General features: G+C 50.3%; 8 protein-coding genes across 8 annotated transcripts; 6 read left to right on the forward strand and 2 right to left on the reverse strand.

The window, feature by feature from the left end:
• Positions 1–464: 464 nt before the first annotated feature.
• FTJAE_7931 (uncharacterized protein) lies at positions 465–3,635 on the forward strand (the record flags this gene model as incomplete). Its single annotated transcript, XM_037354696.1, has 1 exon — positions 465–3,635. The coding sequence occupies one exon, from the start codon at positions 465–467 to the stop codon at positions 3,633–3,635; it is 3,171 nt and encodes a 1,056-aa protein (XP_037205019.1).
• A 2,449-nt stretch (positions 3,636–6,084) lies between these two features.
• FTJAE_7932 (uncharacterized protein) lies at positions 6,085–8,181 on the forward strand (the record flags this gene model as incomplete). Its single annotated transcript, XM_037354697.1, has 1 exon — positions 6,085–8,181. One exon carries the CDS (start codon positions 6,085–6,087, stop codon positions 8,179–8,181), a length of 2,097 nt encoding a protein of 698 aa, XP_037205020.1.
• A 1,127-nt stretch (positions 8,182–9,308) lies between these two features.
• FTJAE_7933 (TAD2-tRNA-specific adenosine deaminase 2) lies at positions 9,309–10,985 on the forward strand (the record flags this gene model as incomplete). The annotated part of the gene is made up of 3 exons (XM_037354698.1): positions 9,309–9,863; positions 9,965–10,667; positions 10,720–10,985. The coding sequence occupies 3 exons, from the start codon at positions 9,309–9,311 to the stop codon at positions 10,983–10,985; spliced, it is 1,524 nt and encodes a 507-aa protein (XP_037205021.1).
• A 1,403-nt stretch (positions 10,986–12,388) lies between these two features.
• FTJAE_7934 (virulence plasmid b) lies at positions 12,389–13,066 on the reverse strand (the record flags this gene model as incomplete). Its single annotated transcript, XM_037354699.1, has 3 exons — positions 12,389–12,641; positions 12,688–12,742; positions 12,817–13,066. The coding sequence occupies 3 exons, from the start codon at positions 13,064–13,066 to the stop codon at positions 12,389–12,391; spliced, it is 558 nt and encodes a 185-aa protein (XP_037205022.1).
• A 2,820-nt stretch (positions 13,067–15,886) lies between these two features.
• Positions 15,887–16,852, reverse strand: FTJAE_7935 (uncharacterized protein; the record flags this gene model as incomplete). Its single annotated transcript, XM_037354700.1, has 1 exon — positions 15,887–16,852. One exon carries the CDS (start codon positions 16,850–16,852, stop codon positions 15,887–15,889), a length of 966 nt encoding a protein of 321 aa, XP_037205023.1.
• Positions 16,853–17,361: 509 nt separating this feature from the next.
• Positions 17,362–18,561, forward strand: FTJAE_7936 (monoacylglycerol lipase ABHD12; the record flags this gene model as incomplete). Its single annotated transcript, XM_037354701.1, has 1 exon — positions 17,362–18,561. One exon carries the CDS (start codon positions 17,362–17,364, stop codon positions 18,559–18,561), a length of 1,200 nt encoding a protein of 399 aa, XP_037205024.1.
• Positions 18,562–19,559: 998 nt separating this feature from the next.
• FTJAE_7937 (uncharacterized protein) lies at positions 19,560–20,615 on the forward strand (the record flags this gene model as incomplete). The annotated part of the gene is made up of 1 exon (XM_037354702.1): positions 19,560–20,615. One exon carries the CDS (start codon positions 19,560–19,562, stop codon positions 20,613–20,615), a length of 1,056 nt encoding a protein of 351 aa, XP_037205025.1.
• Positions 20,616–21,212: 597 nt separating this feature from the next.
• Positions 21,213–23,990, forward strand: FTJAE_7938 (sterol glucosyltransferase; the record flags this gene model as incomplete). Its single annotated transcript, XM_037354703.1, has 3 exons — positions 21,213–22,084; positions 22,130–23,748; positions 23,806–23,990. The coding sequence occupies 3 exons, from the start codon at positions 21,213–21,215 to the stop codon at positions 23,988–23,990; spliced, it is 2,676 nt and encodes an 891-aa protein (XP_037205026.1).
• Positions 23,991–24,101: the final 111 nt, after the last annotated feature.

Here is a 24,101-nt window from a genome sequence, read left to right on the forward strand (position 1 = left end):
ATTTAATAAGACCTCACTTATAATGTCGTATGACTGCAGTCTGCAAAGCCCTGCAAATGCATGGCAAGAGAACGGAATAAAGAAACAGACTGTTACATTTTTCGTGCCGAAAAGTCGTACCGTCCCAACAATACACGTGTGCTTGGGCTGAAACTTACTGTAAATGATGCACCGGGTTCAAATTCTTTGGTGCTGCCTGGGACTGACCAGCCAAGGTGCAGGGTAGGCAACACTCTAGGCAGCAAGAGCTGGTTGAGTCAGCACGTGATCTGGCGTTCGCGTTTGCCTGCCGTTAGAGCCAATTCAATTTAACTCTACGCGTTCCGCCCTCGTGTTAGTGAAACCCTGTCTTTTTGTGTACTTCATGTGCAGCAGCACGTTTAAACGATCTTTATGACATCGAAATGTTGAAGGAGTCATTATTCTATGAACTCGAGAAGTCATAACCAATCTTGTCGCCAAGCATGACTTCTGGTTCCATTCCCACGACTGCCATCGTGGTGGATTTCATTTGCCTCTTCACACACGATCTGAAGAGAAAGCAAAAAAGGTGGCAGGATGGAGTGCTCAAATATCACACGTTCAACAAGCGAGTCATGGTGTATGATGATCGCAACCACTTCATAGGCGATGCTCATTGGCAAGAAGGTGGCCACCTAGAGCCTGGCGATGAGTTTGAGCTGGATCGTGGTGCAGCCATTGTGCAAGTCTCGGACTGCACCGGACAACGAGAGCAGGACCTGACAGAGCTACTGGATAAGCGCGCAAGAGAAGTTGAGAAGCGCCGGACAAATGCTGGGACGACACGAACACCAGGATCGACTGCAGCAGTAACTCAAACACCAAGAAACGACCAGAATGCCCCTCATTTTCAACTCAGACATCGCCCGCTTAACGATCTTGTTGGAGGAGCTTCGAGAATTGGGAGGGCCGTCATTTCACCCCACTCGCCATTTGAGCAGCGCAAGATGGCCGAGAGCCCAGGTCAGCAGCAAGACTCACCATCAGAAGACGCACGGCCGAGCAAAAGGAGAAGACGAGAGGAGTCGCCTCCGAGTAAGATGGGGCATGCCCGGGCTTTGTTTGGAACGGCTTTAACTCTCACTCCGTTCTCGTCTTCAATACCGCCAGTTCGAAGTCAACCATTGCACGACAGGGCTGCAGCAAGACCAAAAGTCGCACCACCTGTCTCACGAGATGGCACATCAAGGCGTGCTGATAGAAGCTCGAAATCACCACCGCTCTCTCCTAACCCTGAAGAGGCGGAGACCAGCGCTTCTCGTCAGGCTGCACCCCGCCGAGTTCTTACACAACGGGCATCGTTAAAGGAGCTGCTGGCTGGTAATGAGCACAATCGGACTAGCGAAGTTCCTCGGATTCGAGAACCTCTGTTGAAGAATCGTGCGAAAGCCCCAAAGCCAGTGAAAACTCGACAACCGCCTCCCGAAGACGAGGTTGTTTCACTTCTCACCCAAGAGCCCGCAGCACCCAAACATCGCAGTGATGCAGCGGCGAATAGCTCACGCAAAGCCCGAGGACATCAGGACACCAATGCAGACAGACCAACCAAAACCCGAACATCTGCGCCCAAACCGTCGTCGAAAACAATTGAATCTGACAAAGGCGATGAAGAATCACCCGCAGCCGACGACGAAGCATTTCTCATGTGGTTGGCGGAAAGTGAGGATCCTCCAGCCTTGGACCAAACCCCGGTGCTACCTGCGGATAACCCCCCACCACGCCCGAAGAAGGCAAGGGGTGATTCTGCCCCAGCGATACAAAGGCCTGCAAAGGAGTCTGCCCGGAGGGTCGCCCAACAGCCCATCGTTGTCGATGAAGATGAAGACGAGGATGTGGAGGCGTTACCGCATCAAAAGACCTCCCGAAACCGCCCCGAGAGCTCAAAAACGTCCAAAAGAAAAGAGAAGAGCACGGCGGATCACAATGGAATGAAGCGAACACTGAGTACCGATATGGCATCCGCAACAGAAACCGATACAGACAAACCTCCTCCTGCGAAGGAACCGCGGACAGAGCTCAGGATCAGATCTAGGCAGCGGCGCGGACTGCTCATGTTGGCTCAAAGGAGAGAAGGAGGTCGACTAGGCTCAGCAGGAAGATCAGTTCCCCCCTCATCAGGAGCTGGAAGTGATATACAAAAAACATCACATACCATCGCCCGCGCGCCTTCGATTTCAGAAGAACCCCCTGCAATTGAGAGGATTACGACCAAGACGACCGCTTCCAAAAAGCGGCAAGACTCAGCTAAACCGAGTGAGCTTCATCACTCCATGGAGGAGCTCGATGACCAATCAATCGCGATTAATAGCCCGAATACAGAAGAGGCGGCCCGCGAGGAGGACTCAGATAATGAATCCGAGGCCCTGAAAGAGCCAGAGGTCGAACTTTTACCGAGTGACGATGCAATTTCAGCCAGTGAGCTTTCTGAAGAGAGGAGATCCCCTACACCCCCTCGCCGACGGACAAATCCAAGCCGACGCACACGAAAGAGGGCAGCCCCTGTCGTGCTCAGCGATAACGAGGGCGAAACCTCAGCATATGACTCCCCAGCAATATCTGACGATGAAGAAGGCTTGTCTCTCGCATCGAAAGCTGGTCGAAAACCTGAGCCCAAGTCCAGTTCCGGCCCACGTATCACCAAGATGTCACGGAAAAGCGTCAAGAGCAGAGAAATTATTGGTTTTGTTGTGCCAGATGAAGACTTTTCGATGGGTGGGTTCAACGTCGGCCATGCTGAGCTGGCTGAGGTCAAAAAGCCAAGCAACGACTTGAAAGTAGCTGAAAAGCCTCCAGTCCAAGCTCGCGACACAACAGAGACATCAGAAAGCCATAAGTCTGTCGATGGCAGAGTTGAAGTGGAACAACTACAAATGAATGAGAAAGAGCCTGAAAAGGAGCAACCTCCAACAAAAGCAAAGATACCCGGACCATCACGGTCTTCAGCGAATACGAAGGAACCAGACATAGTGCCGCGCTCCCCGAATAGTAGAGCACCTGAAGCAGAAGAACCTGCGTTGCAAGAAAAAGAGAGGGAGACCGAAATAGTACCAACCCCGACGAACGCGACACAGCCCGCAATAGGTCAACCAGCAACGAGGGTGCACGAGCAGGAAACCAGCGTATCCAAATCAGGTTCGAAGGTCCTCAAGGTACAAGAATCCTCAGCCAAAGAAAAGGAATCCAAAGAAGTACAGCCAGCGACAAGTGAAGAAGAACTAGGAACAGCACAACCATCGACGAAGGATAAAAACACTGAAGCAAAAGCCCCCTCAACGAGTGGAAAAAGGCTCGAAGCAGCACAGCCACCAGTCAATGGAAAAGAACAACAAGAAAAGCAACGACCGCGCATTGTGAACCCTGCGACTAGAGGTAGGAAAGCCGCAAGAAAACAAGATGCGGCCGGGTTGCCGCCCCAAACACTGGTTCAATTTGAGCCTGCTACTTCGTCTCGCATTGCTCCGGCGCAGCCGCCAAAGAAGATGGCTGCCCCCTTGAATAATGTGCCTCAATCAGAGTTGCCGGTGTTCTGCAGAGCAAATGGTGGTGCTTGGAGCAGGCATGCTGAGGATCTGCTAGGTATGACGAGACCTACGAGAAGAATGCCTCGACGATGATACGGCGCGGCTTCATTTTGTCTACTTGTGTCTACAGAGAAATTCTTGTAGGAAGGATCTTTCCGAGAACTACGTCGTTGCCGGGGATTACTGACTTTGTCTGACACGATATTTCTCCCGACACTACCTGTGAATACTTTTGACATTTCTGTCTTTCACACGGACCTCTTCGTCAGTAATCCGGACTTTACCTCCCCGTCTGAGCTGTCAACTCTCAGCTTTACTCATATTCTCTCCACTCGCAAAATAATGAGCTGAACCATATGGATGCTCTAGCTGCAGCACAAACAGAGCATGGCCGCGTATGCCAAGCAGTTATACGGGCGTATGAGCTCCATGAGCTACAGGCGGAGCACAAGCGCATGATTGCAAGGAAATGCTCTGAACGAGTTGACCCTCTGGGCCTGTACTTGTTGTTTGAGTAAACAGGGATCACGACAACTACTTCTGTTGTCTGATCCGATCTGCCGGCCAGCTCACCTCAAAGGCTCGCCAACGGTATGACGATGTACAGAAACTCTTGAGCAACAAGAACACTGGATGGTATAGCAAGCCATGCCATCTGACAGATTAGTTCTACACAGTCTTTGCAGACATGCCCTGTTGTGGAATCACCGGAACATCCTTGTGAGCGATTGAGCCTGCAGTGCCTCAGTTGTGCGTACAGAAGCATAGCGAGCAAGAAGCTCACAGCAGTGGATCTGCACAAAGTATCTACGAGTCGCCGATAGAGTCATCTCGGCGCCTTGCCATTAAGGTTTTGATGATTTATCAGCATGTTGGGGAACGGAATGGGCTACAGGCGTTAATGTGGCCCTCTGTTGGCGTCTATGGTGTTAGATTTCCTATTTGGACGTTTGATGAATACAATCAGAATGAGTCGAAGTTTAGGATGGTGTCTACCCCCGCAGCACCCCCTTGTTTTGTTTCTCGGCATGGTTCACGCGGCCAATATTTTGGTTCTGGTGTCGTGAACTAAGAGATGGACAAGGTGTGGATCCTGGGAAGTGTTGCGTCTGCTTACTTGATGCCCAGATAAGTACGGTTGGGCACAATGTTGCTGGTTCCACTGGAATATATAAGAGGCTACTGGGCCCGTCTTGTGTCTCTGATGGACCAACTCACCTGGCGTTCAAAACGGAGCCAACAATGCTATCACGAGTTTTGTTATGTCAAGACCAGGCTACGATCTGCCTCGGGTTTTTACACTTCAAGTTTTGACGAGAGTACAAGATTAGAGTTATCACTCTAAGTTTTGCCTTTGCCTCTGCATTTTGGCTTTATCTTCTCATATGAGAATGTCCACGCAGTGTGAGACGAGATAAAGTTACGTGGTATGAAGAACGAAGAGTCATAACTGAAGAGATGTCAATAGGTAGTTTACACAATAATGATATGATGATTCGGCGTTTCCCCAGTTGATCGATGATCCTTGAGACTACCTAGGTATTGAGACGAGATATCACTCAACCAACAATGGCTGGGCCTCCGACTTAACCGTAGTGTAACTAACACATGGGGTCGAACGAGTTTCAAATCTGGGGTCGCAGAAGTTGAGTCATCCTCGTATGCGGGCTTGAAAGCATTGACCAACCAAGAATGCTATTCTCTCGCCGAAGTCTTAGCTCTGATGGTGCAGATGGTGGGTCAGGTTGACCAATGGGCATATCTCTTGGGGCGGATCTTACAAAAGTCCAGGGCTCTGATTGGTGGCTCGGTGTCACTCTGCCTTGTCGCGCTTTGCCTTTTCGAGCACGCCGAAAGACTCAATCTCCTCCACTCTGACTTTCCCTCCAAGTGCTGCGCCATGCTTCCGCCCGGGCACCTGCGGCTTCCATCAAACAGACAGTGAAATACTCGGACGACGCCCTCCCCCGTGGCCTCAGGCGTTTCCTCCTTCACTTCCTCTTCCTCGTTACTATCACGACTAATTCGATTATTCGATCAAGAGAGTATCTTGTATCGCAATAGTCCTCTCAGTACTACAGTACACTAAACAAAAACACAACACACACGCTAGACCAACACCGAAACTGGCGACAAGTTCGGTACCTCAAGGCTTTGCCTATCTCTCTATCCCCCTTCACTTCAATCTGATACGTGTCAACGAAACAAGACTCTACGCATCTCTCTTGGCGCACTCTTCCTGTTCCTCACTTGCACGTCCCATTTCGAGCGACCTCAAAACACCATAGTCTCTCGTTTGACTCTTTGACAAGTACCCGAACGCTTCACGTGAGAGTAAGCAGGTCGGAGTAAGCAACTATCCGAACCTGTCACACCTAATGCACCGATCGACTAACACAGTTGTGTCTAGCCATCTGACGTGACCTACCAAAGCTCTCCAGGATATCGGATTTGGAGAGTATTCCAGCAGTTCCAAGGCCCCGTTACCGTTTTCAAAATTCCGCCTTTTCAAGTAACTTTGAACGGAAATTTTGTGCTTGCAATGGCGTCCAACAGCAATACTCTTCCTCAAGGATTCTCGGTTTTCCAGCCTACTCTCGGTGCTCAGCTCCAGTTCTTCCCTGCCATCGGCACCCGTGAGCTCGATGAGATGATCAATGCTTACATGCCTGGTCCCGCCTCCAACCAGGAGAAGCGGGCCAGCATCGCTCTCGACTACTTTGAGTATGCTCACCTGACTGGCCAGACCTTCAAGTTCTACCCTATCTACTCTGCTGCCGACTCTCCCGCTACTGCCAGCCCCCTTCAGGATTCTGGTTATGGATCTTCTTTCAACACCAGCCCCGCTACCTCTACCTGGGATTGGAGCAATGTGAACACCTCAAGCTCTTCTCGCCGCTCATCTCCCAAGTCAACCTCCAGCCCCCAGGCCACCGATTTCTCGAACCTCCCTGGCATGAAGATCATGACCAAGGATGGACGTGATGTGACCAACTCTGCTTCCCGAGGATCCAAGACAAAGGAGCAGCGAGATCACGCACATCTCATGCGAATCATCAAGGCTTGCGACAGCTGCAAGAAGAAGAAGATTCGCTGCGATCCTAGCCACAAGAAGCGTGGTGTTTCCAGCACAGCGGCTCAGCCTGCCAAGGTGACTAAGAAGTCGAAGACAGTGGCTCCAGAACCCAAGGCCACTCCTGTTGTTATTCAGGATGCCTTTACGCAATTGACATTCCCCGAGCAAGACTTCTCAGCCGAGCTCGACAGCTTGGCTGCTCCTGCAGAACAGGGAGTCGAGCCATGGGAGCAATTCGTTCAGTTCCCCGCTGAGGATGACAACTACGACTTCTTCAATGACCCCGAGGGCTACTTCTCTCCTGGATCCTCCTCCTTCCTCTCTGAGGACTCTACGAAGCCTGTTACTCCCACGACAGACCAAGACTTACTCCGTCGTCCACGCGACGAGGACCTAGCAGGGCTCACGGATCTTGCGGCGTATATGCCATACAACCAGACCGAAGCCAATCACGACTATGTGGACTTCAACCTGTACTCTCCTGCGTCAGTCTTCTCTGAAGATGAGCGTATGGTCCCGATTGAAGTTTCCAAGCAGTCTCTTAGTCAGCCTAGGTCACCAGCACCGAACCCACTACCGCCAAACGAGCCCTCGAGTGGCTTCTATAGTAGTGGCGGCGAACTTGGCGGCGGCGACCTGAATGGCGATCTGTTTGGATCGCTTTCTGTGGCCCCATCATCCGCACCTCAACAACTCACTACCCATGGCCAGCTCGGCCGCGAAGACGTCTATCGCGACCCTGGAGCTGGCCTGGAGTATTACGCCGCTACCCCAGAGTCTAGTCTCGGCTCGCAACTCCTGAGCTCGAGCGCCAACTCACTGTCAGACCGTGACGCGCAAGGCTCTGTGTCTGACCAACTGTCCTCTGTGGACTCTCAGCTATCCACGAATAGTAACGTACGTGTCTCACTGATCATCTCGCTTCTGATGGAATGGCAACTAACTTCGGAGAAGGTGACAATTAGTCGCGATATTATCGAGGCCCGCGGAGTAACAACAGCACAATCAGAGTCTCTACCACTAGAGACAACTACCACCACTACAACCGCCACTACTACCACGACACTGGGCACGCAGTCCACAGAGACGATAGCACAATCAAGCTATCAACCAATCGTGACGGAAGGCACAGAAGATTCATCCGGTTGTCGAACATCCGAGAATCACACTGTGACCGCCCAAGCGGTTCTCCAACGTGTCGATGCGCAAGGCGGCCTACAGCAACCAGCTTCTCAAGATGCAGAGACTCACAATGTGGCGGAAGATATATCCCAACCTTCTCCCGCGCCCGTTGTGCCAGCTCACCAGACGACTGGCTCGGACACTCAACCTGACCAGTCAAGCATGGAAGCATTTGCATCTATTGCTGCGATGTTGATCGCCTCGACCGTTTGGTCTTTTGTCTCTCAGCAGTTTGCCATCCAAGACAAATACCGGGAGCAGCAGACACAAACCGCTGCACTCAGTCAGCGAAAGGTCTGCGGAATGCAGAGCTCGATACGAAACGGCAAGACGTCAGTCGGTCGAATGGTCTCGATGAACAGAAGTCTCATCGCTGTGTAGCGATGAATCCTTGTTGCGCACCAGGTGGAATGAATGGAGTTGGTATACAGGCTTTTGGCTAGAGTCATGATAGAGCTTGCACCCTTTTTTATTTGTTTTATTATTGCATTTAGCATTGGGAGTGAATGGCCGCGCAGTTGCGCCGGTCTTAACAAGGAATGGCTGTTGCTATAGAGCGAGCATCGAGCCCAAAATCAATTGAACTGGCCTCCAAGGCCGTATAATATTTAAAATCTGTTCCTCGGTGATGCGATCTATGCTGCCCTGCCAGGTGATGTGAGTACCACCAACAGCAAAGTTTGTGTTGGTTGTCTGTGACGGAGACGGTACCACCGTATTCTGAATCTGTGTTCCGTAAACTCTGGGTGGCTGTGATTTGATGAGCGATTAAGAAGGCGGGTCATGTGTATTAGACGGTGGATCAAACAGGGATTAGCGCAAGAATGGAAGTATGAAATCTTCTCTCAAATTGATGAAGGACAAGAGTATCTTGAACTCTTTCTCTTACCTTTTCAAGGTTGGTGGAGGGAAACTTTGATAAGCCATCTATTCAAGGCCAAAAAGGAAAATTTACTCTTTTTGTCTCTCATTAATTTGTTTCTGGGATCGTAGGAAGACACAGCACGACGATACCTTGATCCTTTTTTGTTCCGTGGCATCTGTACTGTACGATCGATTGCCTGTAATCTAGCGATTGCATCTGGCGATGAGCTTAGAGTGACAGCCAACTTCTGGTCTATCATTTGAGTCTTCTTGTTAGGCAGGTCTCGTGTGAGCTCTGATTAAGCTCATCGGATTATTGTTATCCATTGTCCGAATTGTTAATACACCAAGGCCTGTGTTACTTGGGTTTGACACGACATTTGGTGTCAGCCTATTGTTCCAGACGGAGGAACAAAGGACCAGGGTCGAGGAAGAAAAAAGTAAAAATCAGAAAGAGAAGGAAACTATTGGATAAGACTGAAGGGATTTACGATAACGAGGGTACGAAGGTGAAGGGGTTTGTCACTGAGAAGTCAAGAGGAGGATTGAAGTGAAGCCTGGAGGATTGTGAGTGAGTGAGTGAGTAGGCGAGGGAGGGAGTGAAGGTATTCACAGGAGGCTCAAATAAGGGGACAAAGCCAAACATGGGAGTTTTCAAGTCACTTGGTCTTTCGCCGGCCAAAGCGGCAGGTGCAAAGGCCTTTCGTCGTCTTTTTGGGCGGGTTCTTCCAGGCGAGACTGACAGTGCCAGTGCCAGTGACACTGATCAAACGGGCAGGGGCAACTCCAGCAACGACAGTAATATTCAGAGGGAGAAAAGCAACAAAACAAACCCAGATTCTTCATCTACAAAACATCATAATCGCCATCAACAAGACGCTCTCACCGATACCGAAACATCTGCAACTGCCTCCGATATGGCGTCGCCTCAGAAGCACGTCCCCCAGGGGATCGTAGACAAGGAGAACCAACCGCCCAGCACGGCCCAGTTATCAGATTCGCTCTCCCGTCTGAAGATCGGAGAAAAGAAGGCCGTCGCAACATCCCCCAAGCCCCTCGTTTCCACTGCCCCTGCTGTTGCTGCTGACGATGCAGCTCCCGCCGTTGAGACTGTACCTGGTGTCCCCATCTACACAGACCCAGCTGTCATAGCGGAGCGAGCGATACACATGAAGTTCACTGAAGAAGCTCTTGACATGGTAGGTCAATCAATACACTTGGACATGGCAAACCGTCTCCCGCCCTCTACCGAGACTGTGTATCCCCTGCGACCCTTAACCTCTGGCTAACTCCAACTCAGGCGCGACTTGCTCTCAGAACAAACGAAACACCCGTGGGATGTGTTCTTGTTCACGATGGAAAGGTCATTGCTCGAGGCATGAATGCAACCAACGTCACTCGAAATGGTACTCGCCATGCTGAGTTCATGGCCCTCGGCGCTTTACTCTCTTACCCTCCCAAGAATGGACCAAGGACAACCTACCTGAAGCCCAAGCCCGAGAATCAGTCACCTGAAGCTTCTGATGCATCTTCTGTCGAGTCAAGCCCAGCCGATGAGGGCAATGAGGATGGATCCAAGGGCCACCTCTACCCTTATGGTCAGAAGTGTCACCCTGATGCGCGAGTTGATAGATCCATCATTCGGGAGAGCACTTTGTACGTCACAGTAGAGCCGTGCGTCATGTGTGCTTCTCTCTTGCGACAACTCGGCATCAAGAAGGTCTACTTCGGCGCAGTCAACGACAAATTCGGCGGAACAGGTGGTGTCTTCAGTATTCATGCCAACTCGCTTCCTGTCAGCGCTGATGGCCAGACTGCCAGCGCACACCCAACACCAAAGCCTGCGCAGCTTCCTGATGGAAGCGGCACACTGGGCGTCTCGTACCCTCCTGGTGGAGGAGACGGTGGAAATCTCGAATCTGGCTACGAGATTGAGGGTGGATGGGGTCGCGATGAGGCCGTCGCCCTGCTGAGACGATTTTATGTCCAGGAGAATGGACGAGGTAAGTGACACGAGATTGCTTAACTTCTTTGACTGATGTGCTGACTTTATAGCTCCCGTACCTCGCAAGAAGGAAGGTCGTGCAGCTCGATTGGCTGCCATGATGGGGGGTGAGGGTGCTGGCGAAGGCACTGGCGAGAGCAACGGTGAAAGCAACGGAGAGGACAATGACGAAGGCAACGACGACGAGAACGGCGAAGAGCCAGCAACCCCGGATCTTGCTGCCACAGAGGCCGAGTCCCAAGTCCTTGACCTACCCACTTCAACTCAAACCCTGAAGGAAACGCCTGCACCACTAGGCGATCGTACCAACGTCTAGAACGGCGTTGTCGCGATGCCACTGCCGCATCTGCGCCGAAAGAGTAACACAGAAAATGAAGGAGCCAAGGAATAGGTGGCTACATCCCATGGAACACACCTGATGTAACAGCACCCATCAGCTCTACGAGACACACGTGCCAAAGTATTGAGAGCACAACTGGAGAGGATAAACTCATTTCAGGCGTTGGAGGGTCAAGTTGTAGTTTCGGTGGACTTTTGAACAGAATTGCGGTGGGAGGATGGCATTTGACTTTTACTTGATGCATCTTGGGCGAGCATGACGTTCAAGCGGAGGACATGGTGTGCGAGCCGCTGAGTTCCAGCTGATTTGAGGTAGGAAGAATGCTGTCATTGTATGATGTTGTGGTTTGTGATAGCACAATACACCTATGAATAAGATAATGTGTCGTCATGGAGTCTTGGGTAAATTACCCTGCATGACAGTCTCTACCATGAAGAGTGTAGATCACAACAAGACCGGCAATGCTGGACATGGAGGCAGAAGCTAGACTAAGTGATTTGTTGAGTTTGGCGGGAGCAAGTTACTGATTCGCTGACTAGATCCCTGATCCTATTCCAAATCTCTACTCGCTCGTGTATGCGCTGAAGCAAGTGACACCCGTCCTTCGAGTCAATGTAACGACCGTGTATCTACTTCTACTGCCACTGGAGTCCAATCTACTATCTTGCGCATAATTAGCAAATGATTGATGTTTGACCTACTCGTTGTACAGAGTTCCAACAATACCACTGGGCCCAATTAGGCTCGACAAGCCCTTGAAACTCCGCTCAGCTGCCCCTGATACGGACTGGCCATGTCCATCCTCTCCTTAGACACCCCTTTTCTAGCTCTGTGAGGCAGGTCTTCGCTCTTGGCGACAGCAAAGACTGAGCGTTACTCCTATGCGTAAGCCACCCTTCAATCTCTTCTTCAACCTTTGGGCCGAAATCTGTGCCACGGCCGATTCTCCTCCCCTGATCAGATGCGAGCCGCCTGAGATAAGACCTCCGAGAGCGCCCAACGCGGCGCCAGGTCCAAACGCCGTGCCTGCTTCTTCATACAGACTGAAGTGGGTGCCGTGGAACTTGCTCTCAGTTGCATTGCATGCCACGGTCGTCCACAGCGACGATATCGCGCTGATTAAGGTCTTACTGCTGAGAATTGGTACCGCACTAATGACATCCTCTGTTGTAGTGGCAATTATCCATCCAACTGCCTGTCCGAGGTGTCTAGATGCGCTCATCACATTGGCCAGCGAAGTCATTGCCCCTAAAGCACCTATGGCTCCCCTGATAGTCGCATCAACGAGCACCATGGCCAGGAGATGAAAGAAAACTCAGGACCTCAGCCGCAAGCGATGGAAATGCTTAGGCAAGTCTAGCTTAAGCTTAGGGGACTCTTTAAGTTTCATCCACTGATCGTGTTCCAGCAGCTACGGATGGGCGTGTGGCAACCGTGAGGGCAATGACTCCAATGACGGAGGCAGCGCCGAGGACAGCACCACGTGTAGCTGATAACGACCAATGCCCGGAAGTATCAGTACGAATCCTCGAGTCGTTGTTCCCGAACGCCAGTCGATTGAGCCCATCAGTCCTGGCGATGCCCTCGAGCCCCAGGATGTCATCAGGCGTGGTACAGCGGCCAGTTAAGGATCTGGATCTGAAGTCATAAAGCTCGGGGCCTTCAGCAGGATTTCTACTTTAGTACGTTGAAGTCTAGTGAGAGCTCGTATCGCTTGGCTGCACTCTCTTGATCTTGGATGCTCCAAAGTCATCGTGAACTATGGTTCGAGGAGACTTCCATCGGCGCCCTTGAATTGATGTGTTACGTTCCCTTTTGACACCGTTCAAAAAGGCTGATGAGACCCGGGCGTTTCTAGAGGCGTGTGCCCTAGACTTGTGTGAGACTGTCTTGCTGCAGCTTCCGATCCAGATACTAACAAGAACCAGTTTTATCGTGATGATCTTTGAGACGCCCTTCTTGATCTGAACGTTATAGTCATCGCTGATTATCAAGAGGGAGCCCCCGTTTCCAGGCTCCTCTGGTTTCACTGTTTTGCCATCTGGTGCGCCTGTCATGGCTGTTGTTTTACATCTTACAGGGGCAGAGTTATAGTTGAGTTGTAAACTTGAAGCTCCAGTGTTCCTGCGGATTGCCCTCTCACGTCTATCATGCAGGATATCGAAAGCTGTTACGGCACTTCGCTTTCCAGTTGCCCAGTTGTCTCTGTACGAAATGGTTGTGCCCGGTTTGGCGAGGAGTTGCCTGATGGATCATACGCACCGTCTTCACGGTTGTCTTTCCGATCTGTGAATTCTTGAGACGCTTACCTTCACAGTTGCATCCACTGATCGCGTTGGAAATGGTGTCAAGATTTTACACAAGTTAGTCCCTATGCTGTAGTAGATGAACCTTGAACCCAGGACTTGGTGTCTGAGGAAGATTGGCCCAACTGGTGAAGGTAGCGGCTGAGGGTGTACGACTGGAGATCATACGCAAATAGGTGCTTAAAGTATCTCTATCCGTCGGCCTTGCCAAAGTTAGGGTTGTTGGGCTTGTCCGTAGCATCACTACATGTCTCTCGCCGACCTCCTGGTTCGTCAGCGTACATTTCGCTGTATCCATGCATATATCTAAGGCACTTATACAGTTGTGTAGCACCATTAGGATAAGACTTGGCCAATACCTGTCCCTGCCAATCATACTCGAAAACTGGTTTGTAGTTAACCCGAAGCTGGCTTTATATACCCAATACTCCCGAGTGACATGTGTATCTATTGAGCCGCTAGTAGCGTCATTACCTTGTCTCAAGCGTTGCATCCTCTTCGGTCCAGCACAATCAACAGTAGAGTTCTTAGTTTTACCCAATATATGTGCCATTAAAGTACGATAAAGTCGACGATGTCAAATACGAGTTCCATGCCGAGCTCTTGGGGAGGTCATAGTCGTACTCCTGAACTGGATCTAGGATACATTTGTGAAAGCTTCATAAAGTTGCTTGACGTGGGAAACACCGTGGGCAGAAGCTCTCTGGCTATAGTTAAAAGAGTCCTTACGACCTTACTTTGCATATGTGCCTCGATAGTTCTGCCGAAGCCATCGACGCCAAGGCATTGAGTCGCCCTCGTCTCACGTTTGGTCAGTATTTAGCCACTTGGCATGTCATATGCAAGAAGTTGGACGGAATTGAGGCCACGGAAATTCTCTACTCGTCGAGTTGAGAGACTGTAAAAGCAGGAATAATAGGTAGTCGTGGTCGTGGTGCCGGCAATGCCGTTGGTTGATATCTCATTGCTGTAACCATCGAACCCGTGTTTGGAGGGCAAAAGGTCTCCAGATCGTCCGAGAGCCTCCTCACGAATTCAAGAACGGTAGCCTTGCTGTTGTATGCTGAGTCAAATTCGCTTCTCCCTGTTGGAACACAGTAAAGTCCCGATTAATTTCAACTCAGCAGAGTTTTATGGTCGTCATGAGACGTGTGATGCCTCGAATGAAGGTATAACAACAGTTTCCTCGAGACTAGAAGATAATCTGGCCTTGCTGACGTTCTGGAACCTATTTAATGATGAAGTTTCAGATGCCGTCGTAGGGGAATGGTCCGCCTGCATCCGGCCTTGTTCCCCCTTCTTTCTCGTGCTCGTGGTATATCTTATTGGCAGACCAGGCATTTGAAGACCGTGTTTGGTGCTTGAAGCTCGGCATTTCCGAGAATAATATTCTGTGCCTCATCTTTATTGATGACGTAGAATAGGGTGTTTCAAACAGGCCCGTTGGCACTTTCTCTGGAAAGGGTACCTCCGAACATGGAATCGGCCCTAGAAGTTTGGGTGAATTTACTGTTATGAAGAAACGGAAAGACGTTTGAAACCAATTCAAGTTATGTCCATGGCCATGAAACTGGACTTTGCTACCAAGGGAAAGTTGGTCTACTCAACTTCTTGAGCCGCAGTGAGCCCAACATCATCGCTCTGTAAGAGGAGAAACCGGAGCATCCTGCCGGCGTTTTGATATGGTATGTTCAAGTCTGAACGGCCGCTACCGTGAGAACCAAGCGTCGAGAAATCAGGCATCTCCGCATCTAGGCTCGTTGGCTACGACTCCTGAAGATGTTGAAGAGGCCATCAGCACTTGCATCAGCACTGCAGATGAAAGTAGCAACCTCGAAAAACTATGGGGCATGCAATTTATGCAAAGTTATAGCTTCCATACAAGTTGCGAGAGATCTTGTTGATAAGAACCAACAACGCGTGCAGGCCAGTCACTTCCGACAGGGCCAACCAGTCTCGGTCGGTCTATACTGGCCTGTTTGGCGACTTATGTAAAAAGTGAAAACCGTTGTATAAGCATTACAACCAAATTCTTGAACAGCTGGGTGTCATTCCCAAAACGCTTCCTCGGGATGAGGGCACAACAATCCGTGCTCATGTCACAGCACATTCACTTGGACCTTCATACTCAAGTATGTGCTTTACTAAGCTGTTGATCGACGCCCCCAAGTTCCTCCTGGGGCCCAAGATGGGTAATGAGTATTTATACTAATTTATATGCCTGTGGCAGCCTCATTCATACTTCCATCATAACAAGTGAAACCAATAGTTTGTTAGTGCATAAGTATCGTAAGTCGCCGGCTCCATAGCTCGTAACCCCACGAAAGCTTCCACTGCCATAACAACTCGTGTTACGAGATAAAGCAACGGACTTGCAACCTTGATAACAGTCAATGGCCCATCCCATGTAAGACTCATTTTCCTGAACTGCATGCAGACAACTGATGTTATGACTGAAAAAAGAGCGCTGACTCGCCATAGCCAACGCTCTGCCTCTGACGGGAAAGAGGAAGTCCATGATATCAGGTGAATGGCTCCGAAGGATGCCCCTAATAGGCAAAGAAGTGGCCACTATCTTGTCATGTATAGACCTGAGTCCCATTCAGTGATGACGTTGTCAGCCTCGACTTCAGTGACAGTCGGTTCGACTTTTTGGGACTTGGGCTCGGTCGTAGAAACGCTTTCTTCTGCATCTCGTTCTAGATCCTCCATGACACCGACTTCGTCGTCTCGATAATCGCGCGGTACAACGTACCAAGCGATAGAATTGTCCTGTTTTTGATCGGGATCGGAAACGTCATAGGTGTTTTCCATTACCAGACTCTCGAACTTCTCCCACTGAAGAGGGGTTATTTCTGGCAAGCTAACGAACGAGGCGGTGACGATATCCTTAGGCTTCTCCCACCAGAAGGCATACGTGACTAGGCCGTTGAACACGTAGGCCAGCGTCATGGTCTCGATAGTTGCCAAAGGAAGATGGTGAGCTGAGCGTGTGATGCACTGTACCGTGAACCATACGACCTGAAGAAGAGCGGCCAGTTTCACCAGACCATCAGCCTTGTTCTTATCAGCGATCTCTTCCCTAGCAAGGCCCCAACTTTTATGATCCTGCCATGATACCAGACCGTTATTCAAGAGCCAGGCATACTGGCCAGGCCAGAGAGTTCGGTAACCCCCATTATGCCCAGATTTATAGCGGACACCCATCATGCAGAGATAAAAGCCATGCACTGTCTTGAACTCATTGTTCGTAGTGGCAGCACATCGTCTGACAGCTTTGCGAGCTTGTAAGAACTCTTGCAAAGACTCGAGGCATACCATCTCAGGTGCCAGGACGGCTTTGACAAGCTGGTAGAACTTGTGCTGATGCCGAAGCTGACGAGAGACATGAATACGTGGATGAATGGCCGTCCACGTGCAGATGGCGATGGTGAATAGGCAAGACGTGATAAGAGACCATGTGCCGCGGTTTGAATCCTCGGGGACCCAGCCCACGAACTCAGTTTCCGTCGATCTGCTGGTCTCTGTGCCGTTCATAGGTAACGTAACTTCAGCGAACTTGATATCGATGGTTAGAGCTTAACATGTGATAGAGAAAGGCATGGTCGTTGTAGTTAATGCCGGGAAGCAAAGTATTTCAGCTCGACTGTACAGCATCATGAATAGTTTCTTGCGTACCAACAACGCGAATAGCATCATGCTCAACCCAATGAATCGTTGTCATTCTTAAGAGTGTTGGTTCCATCTAGGAACGGGCCGCATATATTAAGAGCCTGAAGTCAAATTTAGCATGTGTCCCCCACCAAATTGGCCAGTGAGGTGTTGTAATCCGCTGATTTAGCGCCCGTCCCTCGAGTTTTCAGGGGCATGGCTGCTTACGTGACGCCTGAAACTCCACCATGTGATAACGGCCAACATCTCAAGGTGCGTTACTTCTTGCATCTTGACACTTCAACCAAAACATTTGCTTTTGTTTGCCTGCAGCCCTGGGCCATTCTCTACTTAACTTGGTCTGTTGCTGTCTCTTTTACTGGCCTCTTACCAAAATGGCGGCATCTTCAGCCCTGAGGCCGACGATGCTGGCGCTTGGTCTAACACTTGGCGTTCCAGCCATGCTGTATTTCAGTATTTTGGGAGCGTTGGTCGTTGCGCCCTCTCTACAAGCTCACGCAATTTACCTCCACAAAGTTACTTTGACGTGGTTCAAGGATCTTAATACACCGGAGCAATTTGGATTCGCTCATCACCAAGTTACACCCTTCTACATCTCAACGCCGGACGGAGTCAAGCTGCACACATGGCATGTACTCCCTTTAGCGACATACGAGTCACACCAAGAAGAATTGTTGGCCCAAGGGCCCGACGGCGGATTGGTAGACAAGTTTGAAGAAACATTGAACTTCCGCCTACTAAAAGAGAACCCAAATGCTCGATTAGTGCTTTACTTCCATGGCACCAGTGGAACCATGGCCAGTGGTTGGCGCCCTGATAGCTACCGCTCTCTCTACTCAGCTGATCCCATCAACACCCACGTTCTGACATTCGACTACCGTGGGTATGGAGAATCAACCGGCTCGCCAAGTGAAGATGGTATCATTATGGATGCTGTCACTGTTGCCAACTGGGCTATTCATACTGCAGGCATCCCCCCTGAGCGCATTGTCATCTTTGGCCAAAGCCTGGGATCAGCGGTAGCCATCGCTCTTGTCAACGAGCTCGCCCAAAAGAAACCCTCCGTTCATTTCGCTGGCCTGGTGATTACAGCTACCTTTGCCGATGTCCCCCAATTGACGGCCACGTACCGCATTGGCGGTTTTATCCCTGTGCTCTCCCCGGTAGCGAAGGTGAAGCCGCTATTTGCTTTCTTCGCCCGACAACTCTCCAGTACCTGGGATAACATGTATAGACTGGGCGAGTTCGTCAAGGCTGCTGAGAGGTACGATGTCACCCTTTTACATGCCGAGGATGACACCGATATCCCCATGGAGCATTCAATCAAGCTTTACAGGGAAGCCGTCCGTGCTGCAGAGGGAGTCAAGGACTTGGCCGAGAATGATGAGGAGCTCCTCAACAGGATTAGCAGTTTCGAGAAGAGCCGCGGAGCAGGGGGCTCAATGACCGTATGGCCTACCAGCAAGGGCAACATTAGACTCGAGATTCTAAAGTACGGAGTCCATGACAAGATCATGGCGTATCCTGCGACCGGACTTGCGATAAGCAGGGCGTTCGCCTCCGTCCAGCAATAGAGGGGCTTAGAAGATACAAAATATAGACGCGATTTCTTTCTCCAATCAACCGAGCCGACTTCATCGTCGAAAGCGACCTCCATTCAGCACTCTATCTCTCATCTTGGGCCGGCTGGAGAACCGCCTTCATTGCGCAACGTATCGCCCAACAACACTGGGACGGCGCAACACTTGCAGTGACAGGTCGGCAGATACTAAGCTAGGGGCAAATTGAGAGCAATGGCATTTGAGGAGCGCATCGGCAACTAGATGCTATCGTGGCTTAGGAGTGAGTCTGCCCAGCATCCTGGCAACCTTCAGGGCTCACACAGTCGTGGTCATATACCAAAATGCTAAACCAATAGGCACATACAACCAAAGGTAGTGGAAAATACGGGATCCCGTCCGCTCTCCCATAGTCAAGCCACTAACCGGCGGATTAGTAGTTGGGTCGGTGACGACCAGCGAATCCCCGCTGTTGTATGTTTTTGCATATCTCGCCTTTTTGCCTTGTACTTCAATATATCTGGACTTGTATCAGCTGTAGAGACTGCCAATCTATTGTTCACTTCCTTCGTCCTCTCGGTTTGAAGCCGTCACGAACACTGAGTTGGTGCCAATTGTCGCCAACATGATTCCATAGACTTACAAGTTACATGCCTTGTGCCCATTATCGCTCGAACCGTTTACGTGAACAGTGAGGTACGTATACTCTCATTGAACGAAGCCGTAAAACTGGTTAATTGGGATGAGTAAGGCTGTCTCGAGAGCAGTGCACAATGCTCTCTTATCAAGGCAACAAAACCTCCAAAACCAGGAGAAGACATGGTATTCAAGGTAGCAGCCGTTCAACGTTATGTTAACGTTATCGTAACGTTATGCATCCTTCAGCTGATATAATCTCTAAAGTTGTTAATGGAACTGAACATTGTTGAAACGGTATTTAATCTCAAATTGCTTCACAGGACGGCGGGTGAATATCAACTCTTCATTTCTCACATCAGACAATCACCACCATCATGACTGGAAGCAGACACCGCAACGTACTTGTCACTGGAGCCAATGGTTATATCGGCTCCGCAGTTTGTCGAGCCTTTGTAAGAGCAGGCTGGAATACCTATGGTCTCATCCGAAACCCACAAGCTCAAGAGGAACTTGCACTCTCTGAAATTATTCCAGTAGTGGGATCTTTTACTGATCTCAGTTTCCTGGAAACACTTTTCGAAGAGGTCAACACTTTCGATGCCATCGTCAGCTGCACGGAAAAGATCCCAGGCTATGCTGCACACTTTGAAGAGGTTATGGATTGTGTGAAGAGATTGGCTCAGAAGAGCAACGAAAACGGAGTCCGACCTCTAGTTCTCTGGTCGTCTGGCTGCAAAGACTACGGAATGACTGGTCTTCACGGCACACCTGGCCTTGCGCCTCATACTGAAGAGTCTCCTCTGAATGCACCCGAGATATTGAAAGAACGTACAACGAACTCTGCCAGGGTCTTCGACTACACGGAGCTCTTCGACGCGGCGGTCATCAGACCAACATGTGTATTTGGATATTCAAACAGCTACTACGGTGCTATATTCAACTATACTGCTGATCAGCGAGAAAAAAGATCCGAGGTTCTTCGGATTCCGGGAGATCCCGATAGCATCATGCACGCAACTCACGTTGATGATTGCGGCGAGGCCTATCTTTCTCTTGCGGAACTTGAGGATCGACGAGCTGTAGGTGGCCAGTTCTTCAATGTATCTGGCTATCGCTATGAGACCCTCAAGGAGGTTGCAGAGGCTGTAGCCGAAGAGTACGGGTTTGACGGAGGCGTTCAATTCGTCCCAGCATCTGAGGCAGAGGCATCATTTCCACCAGGACTGCATTTCGTCTTCAGTTTCAGTCAATGGGTAGGAAGTGAAAAGCTGCGATCTTTGACAGGATGGAAAGATAAACGAGCGTTGTTCTCAAAGGGAATACACGCTCATAGGCTGGCCTACGAAGCCTATAAAGGTCGGGGTTATGGTAACGTCGTTGAAGTGCAGAAGCGGATTGGAGGGAACTTTACGGATAATGCAGAGAATTAACAGGGGCACAAAAATAGCCTTGGACGACCAAATGCGACTCGGCATCTAGAAGCCGGGACTAGCCCCTGTAGATGAGGTGCCCTGAGTCCGGGAGGTACGGAAACAGCTGTAGAATGACGTAAGGCAGAGACAAAATGAACAGAAACGAATTTATTCGGATCGCCGGACTCAGCTGGTACCTATTCATGTGATACTTACAAGGTTCTTCCACTAAGAACCTGAGTCATTCCAAACAATTCTCTCTTATCAGCACCTCGGCACCGCTGGAAGACCCAATTCAACTAACGTTAGAGCACTAAATGAGGCAGGCAGTTGATCACTATTCAAAGCCAGTGCAAAGGGTCAGACAGAGTTTGGGTCTAGACCAGACTAAACCAATCCCTGGCCAGTCAATCTCCTCTACCGTCTGACATTGCATCGTGCTAACGTTTAGCAGATGGAGAGGTCCAAACATTTAAATCTTACCTCGACCCCACAAGCGACTTGAAGCGCAATGGATTGTCAATCTCAACGTCTTTGGCCTTGAACGATAACGAGCGTGTGTGCCTCAATTGACCTCTTCAAACTTCATCCTCCTCCCACTACACGCCCTACAAGATGGACCTCAGTCGCATCAAGTCCCATGGACTCGGCCATGTCGCGATTGATGACAGTGACACCAACAATGGCCCTTCAGGCAATGTCATCGACGATGGTCGCGTCAAAGTTCAATTCCACGACACTCCCCAAGCCCTGGCCCAATGGTGCGAACACCTAAAAGAGGCATTCGCAGCCGACGGTGCAGATTCAGAGCATTTACTACCGCCCAAGCCGTCAAAACCGCGTCGAACAAGCACTGTCGCTTTCCTCCCGGGTGTAGAGAAGCCAGCCGAAGGTCCCCGACTAAATATTGCCATCCATATCGTGGGCTCTCGAGGCGATGTCCAACCATTCATTCCGATCGCACAATTATTGATGAAGCCTCCCTACGGTCATCGAGTACGAATATGCACACATGCTAGTTTCAAGGAGTTTGTGGAAGGTCAAGGTGTTGAGTTCTTCAACATTGGAGGAGACCCCGAAGCTCTCATGGCGTACATGGTAAAGAACCCTGGATTATTACCAAACAAGGACAGTCTCAAGGAAGGCGATGTCGGCAAAAGACGAAAAGAAATGATGGAGATTATCTCTGGTACCTGGAGGAGTTGTATCGAGGCAGGCGATGGAATGGGAGACCCTGTGAAAGCGGCTACCGTGGAAAACGTGGATGATCTATTCCTTGCGGATGTTATCATCGCCAATCCTCCATCGATGGGCCACATTCACTGCGCTCAAAAGCTCAACATTCCATTGCACATGGTCTTCACAATGCCCTGGTCACCTACCAAAGCGTTCCCTCATCCTCTGGCGGCTATGAGCTACGGAGATGCCGACGCCAAGGTCGCCAACTACCTCTCTTTCATGATGATGGAGCTTCTAACATGGCAAGGGTGAGTATCTGTGTCTGCCTTCGAGCCATTGACTGACAATTCTAGATTGGGCGACCTCATCAACAAGTTCCGCCGTCAAACACTTCATCTCGACCCCATTAGTCCGATGTGGGGATTCCAGCTTCTCTCCAGACTTCGCATTCCATACAGTTATCTCTGGTCACAAACATTGATTCCCAAGCCTTCTGACTGGGACGATCACTTGAATATCACTGGCTTTTCCTTCCTACCACTCGCCAGCTCTTACACGCCCCCTAAAGACCTTCTGGACTTTCTCGAAGCAGGACCTCCACCAATTTATATCGGATTCGGGTCAATCGTGGTCAAGGATCCGCAAGCGCTCACCAATATGATCTTGAAGGCAGTCGAGCTCGCGGGTGTTCGGGCGATCGTGTCGAAAGGGTGGGGCGGAGTCGGAGTTGGCGAAGTCCCCGACAACGTCTATCTCATCGGGAATTGTCCGCACGATTGGCTCTTCCAACGAGTATCAGCTGTCGTTCACCACGGTGGCGCCGGTACCACCGCTGCCGGTATAGCGGCCGGTCGTCCAACTGTTATCGTTCCCTTTTTCGGGGACCAGCCTTTCTGGGGTCAGATGATGGCTCGCGCTGGCGCAGGGCCCGTATCAGTACCCTACAAGGAGTTAACTGCGGAAATACTGGCAGACAGTATCAAGTTTGCTCTCAAGCCAGAGGTGCAAGAGGTCGCTAAGGATATGGCTATTCAGATTGGCGAAGAGGATGGAGCTGGTGGTACAGCTCAGGATATTCAGGACCGTCTGGACATTGACAGCCTTCGTTGCGATATTTGTCCTGACCGACTGGCGAGCTGGCTTGATCGCAAGTCAGGAGCGCATCTCAGTGGTTTCGCCGTTGGTTGTCTCATAGATGCTGGGCTTCTGCAGTCCCAGAACCTGAAGCTACTCCGACATAGACACTGGTACGTGGACGAAGGAGCCGAGTACCCTCTCGTCGGTGCCGTAGCTGCAGTGTCAGGCTTCGCCTCAGCCATAGGAACTGCCACATCCGATTATGCTGAACGCCTAAGAAATTCCCCTGGTCGTGGAAAGACAAGGCGCTCCAGTATCAACGACACGCAAGAAGAGGCCCTGACAGATCCCGAAGAAGCCAAGACGGGAGAGGCACGTCTCCGGAAAGGTCCACGTGGTGCAAACCAGAAAGACATGGAAATACTGGCACGGAAAATGGCAACCAAGACACTCAATGGCGCCGAGCCCGTCTTCCTTACTCCAAAACTGCGTCGACCTGTTACGGGCCTTCACCAGAAGCATAAAAAGGCATGGAGGGCACACGAGGGTGGCAGAAATGGCCGCGTCTTTTATGTCACACGTATGACAGGTAAATACGTAGGCGACCTTGCTGCAGCCAGTGCGAGAGCACCTGTGGCTTTCTTCTATAACATCGCCAACGGATTCCACAACGCCCCGTCTAATTTCTGGAATGTTGAAGTTCGTCGTCGCGATGAAATAACAGGACTAGGCAGTGGTCTCAAGGTTGCGGGCAAGGAGTTCGTCTTGGGCTTTTATGATGCTTTCAGTGGAATCGTGACAAAGCCTTATGAAGATACCAAAGCGAGAGGAATAAAGGGTCTCGGAAGAGGCTTGCTAAGGGGTGGATTTGGAGTTTGTGGTAACTTGGGTGCAGGTAAGTTCACTGTCATCCCCTGAGTCCCAGAAACACAAGTCGCTAATCATGTGACAGCATGCTTTGGCCTTCCAGGTTATGCTCTGAAGGGTCTCGAGAAGGAAATGATGAAGCATACAACGACGCGCTTAAAAGCAGAGCTGTTGCTGATCAGGCTAAGACAGGGCCATGAAGATTGGCAGAGAGCGACGGAGGGAGAGCGGGAGGAGGTTGTAAGGCGCTGGAAGGCATTAAAATTGTAATCCTGTTTTTAAGATTAAAGACTTGACTTTATAGCAATTTAGTAATTTTAATTAATATATTAAAAAAGATATTATAAGATTTATAATTAAAATATTATTAAAAATATTTAC

Source organism: Fusarium tjaetaba (assembly GCF_013396195.1).
Source record: "Fusarium tjaetaba strain NRRL 66243 chromosome Unknown NRRL66243_c0000163, whole genome shotgun sequence".
NCBI lineage: Eukaryota > Fungi > Ascomycota > Sordariomycetes > Hypocreales > Nectriaceae > Fusarium > Fusarium tjaetaba.